At 40.1% G+C, this 11,489-nt stretch overlaps 1 protein-coding gene across 1 annotated transcript in view; it reads right to left on the bottom strand.

The window, feature by feature from the left end:
• Nucleotides 1–4,865: 4,865 nt before the first annotated feature.
• Nucleotides 4,866–11,489, bottom strand: part of LOC118592984 (kinesin-like protein KIF28P) — a 62,270-nt gene continuing 55,646 nt past the window's right edge. The window contains exon 23 of the mRNA XM_036202124.1: nt 4,866–5,021. Within this exon, the coding sequence (XP_036058017.1) occupies nt 4,866–5,021 (156 nt within the window). The remainder of the gene's footprint in view (nt 5,022–11,489) is intronic.

Here is an 11,489-nt window from a genome sequence, read left to right as displayed (position 1 = left end):
CTGACCTATTTACTGCCAATAATTGGGTTAGTGCGTCTTTTTACCCCAGATTTCATAGCTGTGGTTAGTATTAAGCAAACAGCTTTTGACTTTCTAGTGATCTTGACAGCCTCAGCAGAATCTTTCTCAAATTTGCTTTTTGCGTTTAAGCCACATTTTGCATTGGGATACTAAAATAGGGAGAATATCTCCTCTCTTAATAAATAACATGACATATATATACTCAAAGCTGAGGAGGATAACTGGGCGCTGGTGGCCCATACCTTTGATCCCAGCACTCTGGAGGCAGAAGCAGGCAAATCTCTGAGTTCAAGGCCAGCCTGGTTTGCAGAGCGAGTTCTAGGACAGACAGTGATACCAAAGAAACCCTGGCTCGAAAAACAAAACAAAACAAAAGACTGGGGATGTAGCTTATGTAGTAGTATGTGCCTAGCAAACATGAGGTCCTGGGTTCAGGCCCTAGTACACACATGTAATCCTAGTACTCAGGAGGCAGAGGCAGCAAGATCAGAAGTTCCAAGTCATCCTCAGATATGTAGGAATTTGGAGACAAGCCTGGACTACAGACGCTATCTCAACAATAAAAACAACGTCTGAGACATGCACATACAGTATTTGTACTGTTTCTTATGTAAAGAAGACAGCCACCCATTTGTGGACATAACAGTAGTACTCATGCTTGGTGATCCTTCTCTGCTCTCTGTTTGGAAGAATATTCAACTTGAAAAGAAAGGCGCTTTTATTTTTAAAAATTATTTCTATTTATTTTTGTTTTTTATTTTGTTTTGTTTCGAGGCAGGGTTTCTCTGTAGCTTTGGAGCCTGTCCTAGACTAGCTCTGTAGACCAGGCTGGCCTCGAACTCACAGAGATCCTCCTGCCTCTGCCTCCCGAGTGCTGGGATTACAGGTGTGTGCCACCAGTGCCTGGCTATTTCTATTTAATGTTTTAACTGGCAAGTAATGGTATGTATTCATGAAATTCAGAATGAGTATGGCTGGGGCTAGAGAGACAGCTAAGAGCACTTTCTGATTTTGCAGAGGATCCAGGTTTGATTATCAGCACCCACATCAGGTGGCTTATAATTGGCGACTCCAGCTCCAAGGAATCTGATGCCATCTTTTGCCCTCTAAGGGTACCTTGCACACATGTGGTACAACAGCACACACATAGACATAAAAATTGGTTTTTTTTGGGGGGGGGCTAGAGAGATGGCTCAGAGGTTAAGAGCACTGGCTGCTCTTCTAGAGGTCCTGAGTTCAATTCCCAGCAACCACATGGTGGCTCACAACCACCTGTAATGAGATCCGACACCCTCTTCTGGCCTGCAGTCATACATGCTGTATACATAATAAATAAATCTTTATAAAAATTATTTTTTAAGAATGGCTTTTAGCTGAGCATAGTGGTGCATGCCTTTAATCCCAGCACTCAGAAGGCAGAGGCAGGTGGATCTCTATGAGTTCGAGGCCAGCCTGGTCTACAGAGTGAGTTCCAGGATAGCCAGGGCTACATAATTAGACCCTGTCTGGAAAGGAAAAAAAAGATATTTCAATACATGCACACATTATAGAATAAACAAATAAAAGTAATAGCATCTATCACTTCAGATTATTTACAATTTCTTTGTGATGAGAACACTTAAAATCCTTAGTCACTGTTAGCTATGGTGAGTTAGCCTGGGACACACAGATTTATTCCTTGTAACTTGTACCACTGAGGAAGGACTCTTCTTTTGTACTTACCACCTCTCTCAACCTCCTGGCAGACACCATCCCACTGTCAGTTCTGTCAGTTATTTTTTGCAGATATTAGATTAATACTTCTCTCTGTAGACAGAGTTTTCTTGTCTGGACCACTGCTCCCAAATAACCACTCACAAATGCTTGGTTGATAGCCCAGGCTTGTTACTAGCTAACTCTTACACTTAAATTAACCCATATTTCTTATCCATGTTTTGCCACGTGGCTCATGGCTTGTTACCTCATGTTCTACACGTCCCGTTTCCTCGGCAGCTGGCTGGCTGGTGACTCCCTTGACTCTGCTCTTCCTCCTCTCAGACTCCTCTGTGTCTGGCTGTCCTGCCTATACTTCCTGCCTGGCTACCAGCCTGTCAGTTTTTTATTAACCAATGAGAGTAATACATATTCACAGTGTACAGAGGATTAATCCACAGCATCTCTTTGTATACTTTGATTATTCACTTAACACAATGACCCTAAGCTCACCTGTGTTGTCACAAATTAGAATCTCCTGCTTTTAAAGAAAACATTTATTTGTTCTTTGACAATTTCACACGTGGATATAATACATTCCGGTTTCTCTCACCTCACTCTTTTTGATCACACTTTAACCCCTATCGACCCTACCAGTCGCTTCCCCACACTCATGACTTTTCGTTCTGTTACCCACTGAGTTTGACCATGGCCTTCTGGGCACCCATGGCTTTGGAGCTATCCACTGGAGCCCAGTGGGCTTATCAGTGAGTACACAACTGAAGACAGCGACTGGCCCCAGCTGTGTCAGTCAACTGTTCAGCAGGGAATGGCAGGGCCCGATGAGCCCCTACCCAATCTGACTGCTAGCTGACAGGCCCAGGGCAGGCAGCTGCAGCGCCGGTGATCATGGTTGCGACGGCTGTGTCGTGCCCAGAACAGAGCATTCCACTGTCATTTTCCTCTCTTCCAACTCTTACATTCTTTCAGCACCCTCTCCCACGATGTTCTCTTGAGCTTTAGAGGGGGGTGGTATAAATGTTCTGTCTAGGGGTGCGCACTTAATTGTCACTTACCATCAGTACCTTGACCAGCCATTCATTGCTAAGAGAAGCTTCTCTGATTATGATTGTCATTTGTACAAAGGTATAAATATGAATGTTTAGAAGGCAGTTTGGTGCCATGCCAGTTTAGTTAAACAATCCTGTTTTTCTTAAGGTTGAGTGGCATTCCATTATATACATATGTCATATTTAAAAAGCTGGCCCATGCATAGGTGGACACTTAAGCCTTATCTCAGCTTGAGAATAATGCCACAGTGGACATGGAGTATGGCTAGCTTTCAACATGCTGATTTCAGTTCTTTTGAGTATACACACGGTAATGGGATTGCTTGATCATGAGATAATTCTGTTTTTGTTGTTTTGAGGAACTTTTGTGGAAGTACTGCATACATTAAGCGATAAATTATCATGAGATTTGAACAAGTTAACAAATGTTTGGAATTAAGATTACAGTCTGGCACCTGGTAAATGTGTGTTAACCTTCACTATTCTTTTTTTAAAGTTTTTAAAATTTTATGTGCTTTGGTGTTTTGCCTGCATGTATGTCTGTGTGAAGTTGTTGGATCCCCTGTAACAGAATGTTACAGAATGTTGTGATCTGCTATGTGGGTGCTGGGAATTGAACCTATGTCTTTTGGAAGAGCAGACAGTGTATTTTTTTTTTTTAAGATTTATTTATTTATTATGTATACAGCATGTATGACTGCAGGCCAGACAAGGGCATCAGATCTCATTACAGATGGTTGTGAGCCACCATGTGGTTGCTATGAATTGAACTCTGGACCTCTGGAAGAGCAGTCAGTGCTCTTAACCTCTGAGCCATCTCTCCAGCCCCAGCAGCCAGTGTTCTAAACCTCTGAGCCACCTCTGCAGCCCCAAGGGTCATTATTCTTGTGGCTTTGTTACTAGATGTTTCCCTTGCCATAAAAGATTTTCTTATAGATTCTTCCTAGAGTACTTAGTGTCCGTCAGTCTCTGAGACTCACCAACCATTTGTAGAATCAATATCCGCTGCAGGATGGACTGTCTACAGAAAGGAGTTGGCTAACATTCAGCTCTATACCACAGAGATCCTGTTGGCACTACTGCAGCTGAGCCAATTGAATGTATTTCAAATAAGCATATGAATAGAAAACAAGTAGGGGAAAACTCATGGATGGGTGGACTTGTTCAAGAGCAAGAGTACAAAATAAGAAATGTGAACTAACTATTATCTATTTCTGACAACAAAAAGAAACAAAATCAACTAATCAGACAGGTGTTGCTTACAGTGTGGAATGGAAAAGCCAGGCATGTTGGCTCACACCTGCAGTCATAGCACTGGGGATATGAAGCAGAAGGACCACTAAGAGTTCGAGGGCAGCCTGGGTTAAGAGTGAGACTCTGTCTCAAAATATAAAAAGAGAACAGACTGGAGAAATGGCTCAGTGCTTAAAAGCATATGCTAGTCTCCCGGAGGACCTAAGATCAGTGCCCAGCAACCAAGGTGGGGTTGACGGCTTCTGCTAGTTCTAGCTCCAGATGATCCAACTCCCTCTTCTGGCCTAAAAAGGTACCACACACATACACAGAGATATAGACAGACATACACACACAATAAAATTATTCTTTTTTAAAAAGGAAAGGAATGCGAACTATTTCCCAGGAAAGCACTTATGGCAATGCTTACTGAGCATGCTCTCTGCCAGGCATTCTGCCAGGAAGGTGGTAAGCATTAACCATCCCAGATAACTGACGAGTAAAGGGAGGTCAGTGAGTTGCCCCACATTGTACAATGTAGAAGTGATGATAGATTTAGCCAGGATTGAACTGTGAGCAATCAAATCCAGAGCTCCAGGTTCTGAACATTCACCACAAACATCTCACCTCACCATCCTGTATACATGTTAATTTTTTATAGATTTTTAAATCCATTTAAGGCTCAGTGTGGGGCTGGGGATACAGAGGCAAGATAAGGCCAGGTTGGTCCACATAGCAAGGCCTTGTCAGAAAAGAGGCAAGTGGAGGCATCTTACTTAAAAGTGGTAGATGCAGTTACATGAGTCAATGAAGTCATAAACTCAGAGCATGTTTACAGCTTGCTCATCTTCACTGTTGGGTATGTAATAGACACTCTTTTTTCTTCTTCACTATGACAGCAACATCATTTTTCAGCTTCTGTAAGCTGGATTCAAGCAGGTCTTCCAAATCCTTGAGCATCAGTGACTGTTGGTGCACAAAAGGTCGAAGCATTTCATCATCTTCCTAAAAATTAAATGAAAAAAAATGACAGTAGACTTCATACGACTAGAATAAAAATATTGGGTGCATGTGAATGATGTCCAGTAAATGTTCCCACGTGGCTAAAGAAGTGCATTGGACCATTGTGAGCAGTCAGTAGTGGCCCAGAGCAGGCACTAGAGGAAGGCCATTTGAATCTACCAAGAGTAGATGAGATCGTCTGATATTTCAGATCGGAATGTTCTGTGTTCTTTCAGTACTATAGACTTTGAGACTTGCACAAGAACTCCCAGATGTAGGGGTTTGCTGATTTACTTCCTGCCCAGTGGAAGCAAGTACCACTGAGAAGGGGTTCCAGAGTCCAGTGAGCATCAGCAGAGGGCAGGGTGGGGAAGACAGGTGGCGTAGCTGTTTGGGCTCCAGTTTGCTTCCTGGATTGTCAATAGGTTCCTGCCTGTTCAGATCTTTTGCTAATTATTTCTCCCAACGAATTTTCCATGTTTCTTTTTCCTATTTCAAAGGTAATCATTCATATATTCTGAACACTAATAGTTGATGATATTTATGGGTTAGCAGTCAGGAAGTTTTAGATTTTAGGGCCCTTTGGCTTCTTGAGTGAGACATGTTCATCCAGTTAAAATCCATGAAAATATCCCCCAAATCAAAGAACCCTGAAACATTTTAGATAAGGGATAGTCAACCTGTGATATGAATTGGTTTGTACTTATTCTTGTGTGTAGAATGGGGAGGAAGGTGTTCACAGTTGTTCATAAGGAGCAGTCCACCTTAATTTTTGAGGTGGATCTCTGTCGTGAAGCACACTAAATAGGCTAGGCTGACTGGCTGGTGAGCTCTAGGATCCCCTGCCTGCCTTCCCCTAGGACTGGGATTTTGCACATTTCCCCATGCTTGGCCTTTTATATATGGTTTTTGGAGTTAAACCCAGGCCCTCCTATGTGTGCTGCAGGCATTTTACCAGCAGAACCACCTTCCCAGCCCCCAGTGCTTACCATTAGCTTTATTTATGGGGCCTGTCTTAGTTAGGGTTTCTATTGCTGTGAAGAGACATCATGACCACAGCATCTCTCATAAAGGAAATCATTTAGTTGTGGTTGCCTTACATTTGTAGAAGTTTAGTCTATTATCATCATGGCAGGAAACAGGGAGGCAATACAGGCAGACATGGTGCTAGAGAAGGAGTTGAATTCTACATCTTGATCCACAGACATAAGAAGTAAACTGAGACACACTTCCTCCAACAAGGCCACACCTACTCCCACAAGGTCACACCTCCTAATACTGCCACTCTTGTTGCAGGATATTTGATCACACAGTGAACCCTGAGATTGCATTATTTACTGGAAAAAAAAAACTGCTTCTAGCTGTGGTGTGACTCACCTGAGCACACACTTTTAATCCAAGGGTTTTCTGCTTGAATACTGTAAACAGGATTAATTAAAGTCAACCATAGGTCAAGAGGTGGGGCAAGCAAGCAGTTGACAGGAAAATAATCATAGAGAGTACAAGGAACTCAGGAGGATGGAGAGACACACACACAGGAAGTAGAAGGGAAGGACAACCAGTTGGAGGAGTTTTGTTTGAGATGGCATAGGAGAAAGGTCATCAGCGGAGGAAGGTCAGCTGGGTGCTTGCTCTGCCTCTCTGAGCTAGCAGGCTTTCACCCCAGCATCTGGCTCCCAAGTCGTTATTGGTAAAATCAAATGATTGAGATTTTGTTAAAAAAAAAATTGGCACCCAATGTGGGACATGACCACATGGGCAGAGAAATCACTTTAGCTGTGGACAAACTGAGAAGCCATTTGAGAACTGGGAAGTACTCAAGGAGAGAGTTCAGTAATATTAAAAGGAAAAATCTTTCCCACGTTAAGGATGGGAAATATCATAATGCAGGGTGTTAGGATCCTGTATAGTGCTACTTCAAATGGCATGAAAATAGAAAATGAAAAGATAGATGACTTAACTGAGATTAACATAATACCAATTATAATTTCTACTGGTCTGGTAATTCATATTTTATCCTTAGTAGTCATGGTGGGTTTTTTTTGTACCAAATATGAAAAGTGGATTGATAAGATACATGCCTTAGAAAGACTTATAAATGAAAATAAGACAAATACTCAGACACAGACAGGGATTTAGAGAATTACCATGCCACTACATGATGAAACTGAAGAGGAGCGACCCAAAGTTGTTAGAAAACCAACCTTAGCTTATCCAGTTACTATGCAAGAACTACCAGCAGATGATACACACCCTCAAGGTTATCAGGAAGTTAAATGGAGTTCTATAGAAATATTGGATTTGAGGAGATTTAAGGAAGCAGTCATTTCATTTGGTATGCATTCACTCTATGTGAAGCAGATATTAAATTCATGGGCAACAGAATTATCCCACAAGACTGGAAAGATTTGGCAACAGCAATATTGGAAGCTGGCCCCCAGTTAATAATGGCAAACATGGTGGAAAGAGGAAGCTAGGGCCATAGAACAGCAAAATAGGGCTAGAGGTGTTAATACTTCCCAAGATCAGCTTCTAGGTGAAGGTCAATATGCTGAGTTACAAAGGCAACTTTAGTTTGATGTCACACCATGACACTATATTGTTTAGCGGCTTTAAATGCTTGGGACAAGGTTGAAGAATTAGGAAAGAGGGCTGAGTCATTTACTAAAAATTACACAAGGCCCAATAGAAGCCTTCGCTGATTTTTTTCAAAGATTGACTTCAGCTGTAAATAGAACACTATCAGATCCAGAAGTCAGACAAATATTAATTGAATCTGGCTTTTGAAAATGCTAATTCAGAATGCAAATGGATGGTTAGGCCTTTAAAGGCAAGATCAGCACCAATAGGTAAATGGATTAGAAATACAGCTGAAATTAGATCTCACATTTATGATGCTACTCTGATAGGAGAAGTAATTTCTAAAAGTTTTAAGAAAAATAAAAATGTTAGTTTTTGGTTTTTTTTTTTTTTTTTTTTTTTTTGGTTTTTTTGAGACAGGGTTTCTTTGTGTAGGTTTGCAACTTTCCTGGAACTCATTTGGTAGCCCAGGTTGGCCTCGAACTCACAGAGATCCTCCTGGCTCTGCGCTCCGAGTGCTGGGATTAAAGGCATGCACCACCACTGCCCAGCAGATGTTTTAATTGTGGTAAACAAGGTCATTTCAAAAGAGACTGTACACAGGGCACTCCTAGAAACAATGTTTTTTTTTCTAGGAATAATCCGAACAGAAAGCCCCTACCTTCTGGAATATGCAGAAGGTGTACCAAAGTCTGGTATTGAACTAATGAATGCAGATCAACAAGGGAGAGGCAAGGTAACCCTTTGCCATTAGGAAATGCCCTAAGGTGCCTCCAGCAGGCCCAGATATCAAATCTGATTTAATCATTCCCTGACAGTATTAGAGAAACTCATCCACAGAGCAATTAAAAGATTTAATGCCTGTTGTTAAAAACAGTCCTGCTCTGGGTATAATCAAGGACAGAACAGCTTCAATAGATAAAAAATTCAAGAGAGACCAGAAAACAAGTATTTTGGCAAACTGGATAAATGATTAGAGACCAAAGCTAAAAATACAAATAAATGGCTTTGAAATAGAAGGTTTAGTAGACATAGGGGAAGATATAACAATAGTTTAACCAAAATCTTGGCATCCAGATTGGCCTCTTCAGGGGGTAAATATTCAGCTTCTAGGGATGGGAACTTTATCTCAGATAAAAAAGTAAAAGATGGATCAAGTATACAGGGCCAGAAGGACAAATAGGAAAATTAAAGCCACATGGAGCTAATATAGCCATGAATTTATGGGGGCATGATTTCTTACAGCAACGGAAAACATAGATGAACATTCTGCCAATCTCAGAAACAAACCATAAATTAAAGAATGCTTCTGAGAGAAGTATTAAAAGATGTCATCAAGCAGTCACAGACTGTTCAAGTTGTACATAAACAGGGCACAACAGCTGCTGATCTCTCAAAAGTACCACAGCCCTACCTTTAAAATAGTGAAATGACAAACCTGTCTGGCCTTTGACATTAGAAAAATGACAGGCCTTAGAACAGCTGGTACAGGAGCAGATACATGCTCAACATATTGAAGAATCAAACAGTCCTTGGAATTCTCTTGTATTTGTCATTAAAAAGGAATCTGGAAAATGGGGAATGTTAACAGATTTAAGAGCCATAAATAAGGTGATTCAGTCAACGGGCTCTTTACAGCCTGGAATTCCCTTGCCTTCTTTATTACCTAAGGGATGGTCTACTACAGCAACTGATTTAAAGGACTACTTTTTTTTTTTTTTTTTTTTTTTTTACTAAACCTTTATAAGAACAATACAGAGAAAAATTTGCCTTCACAGTGCCTACTCATAATAATCTCAATATGTTAAAAGGTATCACTGGGGGGTGAGGGCTGGAGAGATGGCTCAGTGGTTAAGAGCATTGACTGCTCTTCTAGGGGACCAGAATTCAATTCTCAACACCCACATTGCAGTTCACAACTGCCTGTAAATTCTGTTCCAAGGCTCCAACACAGACATACATGCAGGCAAAACACCAATGCACACAAATAAAAAATAAATAAATTGAAATAAAAGGTATCACTGAAAAGTTCTTCCACAGGGAAGAACTTTGTGTTACTGTTTTGTTAAACAGCCCCACCTTGTGTCAATATTTTGTATAATAGCCATTAGAACGAATTCATAAATAGTTTCCTCAATCTAAAATTTATCATTATAAGAATGATATCTTACTGGCTGATTCAGACTCAGATAACTTAGAAGAAATGTTTGATGAAGTAAAGAAAATTTTGTTTTGCTGGGAATTACAAACTGCTCCTGAAAAAATATATGAAGAGGAGATACTATCAATTATCTAGGATACCAGATAGGTTTACAGAAAATTGAATCACAGAAAGTACAAATCAGGAGATATCAATTACAAACTTTTAATGATTTTCAAAAATTGCTGGGAGATATTAACTGGCTGTGGCCCACAACTGGATTAACTCCTCAAGAGCTATTTAATTTATTTCAAATCTTACAAGGCAATAAGGACTTAAAGAGTCAAAAAAAATTGTCGGCTGAGACTGAGAGAGAATTGGCTTTGGTAGAAAAGAAATTATGGGATGCACACATGGATCGCTTGGATCCAGAGCTTGATTGCATTTTGGTTATTGTGTCTTCACTCATTCTCCCACAGCAGACTGCAGAGAGAAGACAATATCTTAGAAGGGATATTTTTAGCACACAACAGAGTAAAAAAATTAAAGGCTTATGTAGAAAAGGTTTCTGAATTGATTCTGAAAGGAAAATTGAGACCTCATCAATTAGCAGTAATAGACCCAGCAGAAACTGTGGTACCTTTTACTAATGCTGAAATTGCCTCATTGTGGGCAGAGAATGAACAATGGCAAAGAGGTTTCAGTAATTTTTTGGGAGAGATTAACAACAAATATCTGAAAAGCAACAGACTTCAGTTTATAAAAGAACTAATTGGATTATCCCTCACACAGTAAAAAGGACACCAGTTTCTGGAGCCCTTACATTCCATACTGATGCAAATAAATCAGGAAAGTCGGGTTATAGGTCAAGGAAAAATAAGTAAAGTTGCTCAAAGCCCTTACGATTCATTTCAAATATCAGCTGTATGCCATTCTTATGTAATATTAGATTTTCCTGAATCTCTTAAAATAGTTACTGACTCTCAATGTGCAGAAAGGGTTGTTTTACATACTGAAGCCACTGAATTTATTCTGGATGATGCAGAATTAACTTTGCTATTTATTCAACTACAACAAGTAACCAGAAATAGAAAACATCCATTGTGTATAACACATATCAGATCTCGTACAGGTCTACCAGGCCCTCCAGCACAAGGTAATAATGAAATTCATCAGCCATTAATAGGAAATATGCAAAAAGCCTCAGAATTTCATAAGAAACAGCATGTTAATAGCAAAGGTTTGAAGAAAGATTTTTTTCTATCACTTGGCAACAAGCCAAGAAAATTATAAAGAAATGTCCTACTTGTTCTTTGTATAATCAAACTCCGCTACCTGCAGGAAATAACCCAAAAGGCACCCAAAGAAATGAAATTTGGCAAATGGACATGTTTCATTTTGCAAAGTTTGGAAAATTAAAGTATGTGCATCATACTATAGATAGATACACAGGCTTTCAATGGGCAACTGCTTTAAGTCCTGAAAAGGCCGATTCTGTAATTACACAGTTGTTGTAAGGTATGGCTATATGGGGCTACTTGTACAAATGAAGATTGACAATGCTCCAGCATATGTCTCTTAGTAAAAATGAAACAGTTTTTTGCCTATTACAACATAAAGTATATTACAGGTATACCACACAATCCTATAGGACAAACAGTTACAGAAAAATCTAATCACACTTTAAAGGATATGCTTAATAAACAAAAAGGGGCAATAAAGACATTCAGAGATAGTGTACTGGCTGATTT

This window comes from Onychomys torridus, chromosome 11 (genome assembly GCF_903995425.1).
Source record: "Onychomys torridus chromosome 11, mOncTor1.1, whole genome shotgun sequence".
NCBI classification, from domain to species: domain Eukaryota; kingdom Metazoa; phylum Chordata; class Mammalia; order Rodentia; family Cricetidae; genus Onychomys; species Onychomys torridus.
Note: the sequence above shows the minus strand (reverse complement) of the source record. Positions and strands in the feature narration are given on the sequence as shown.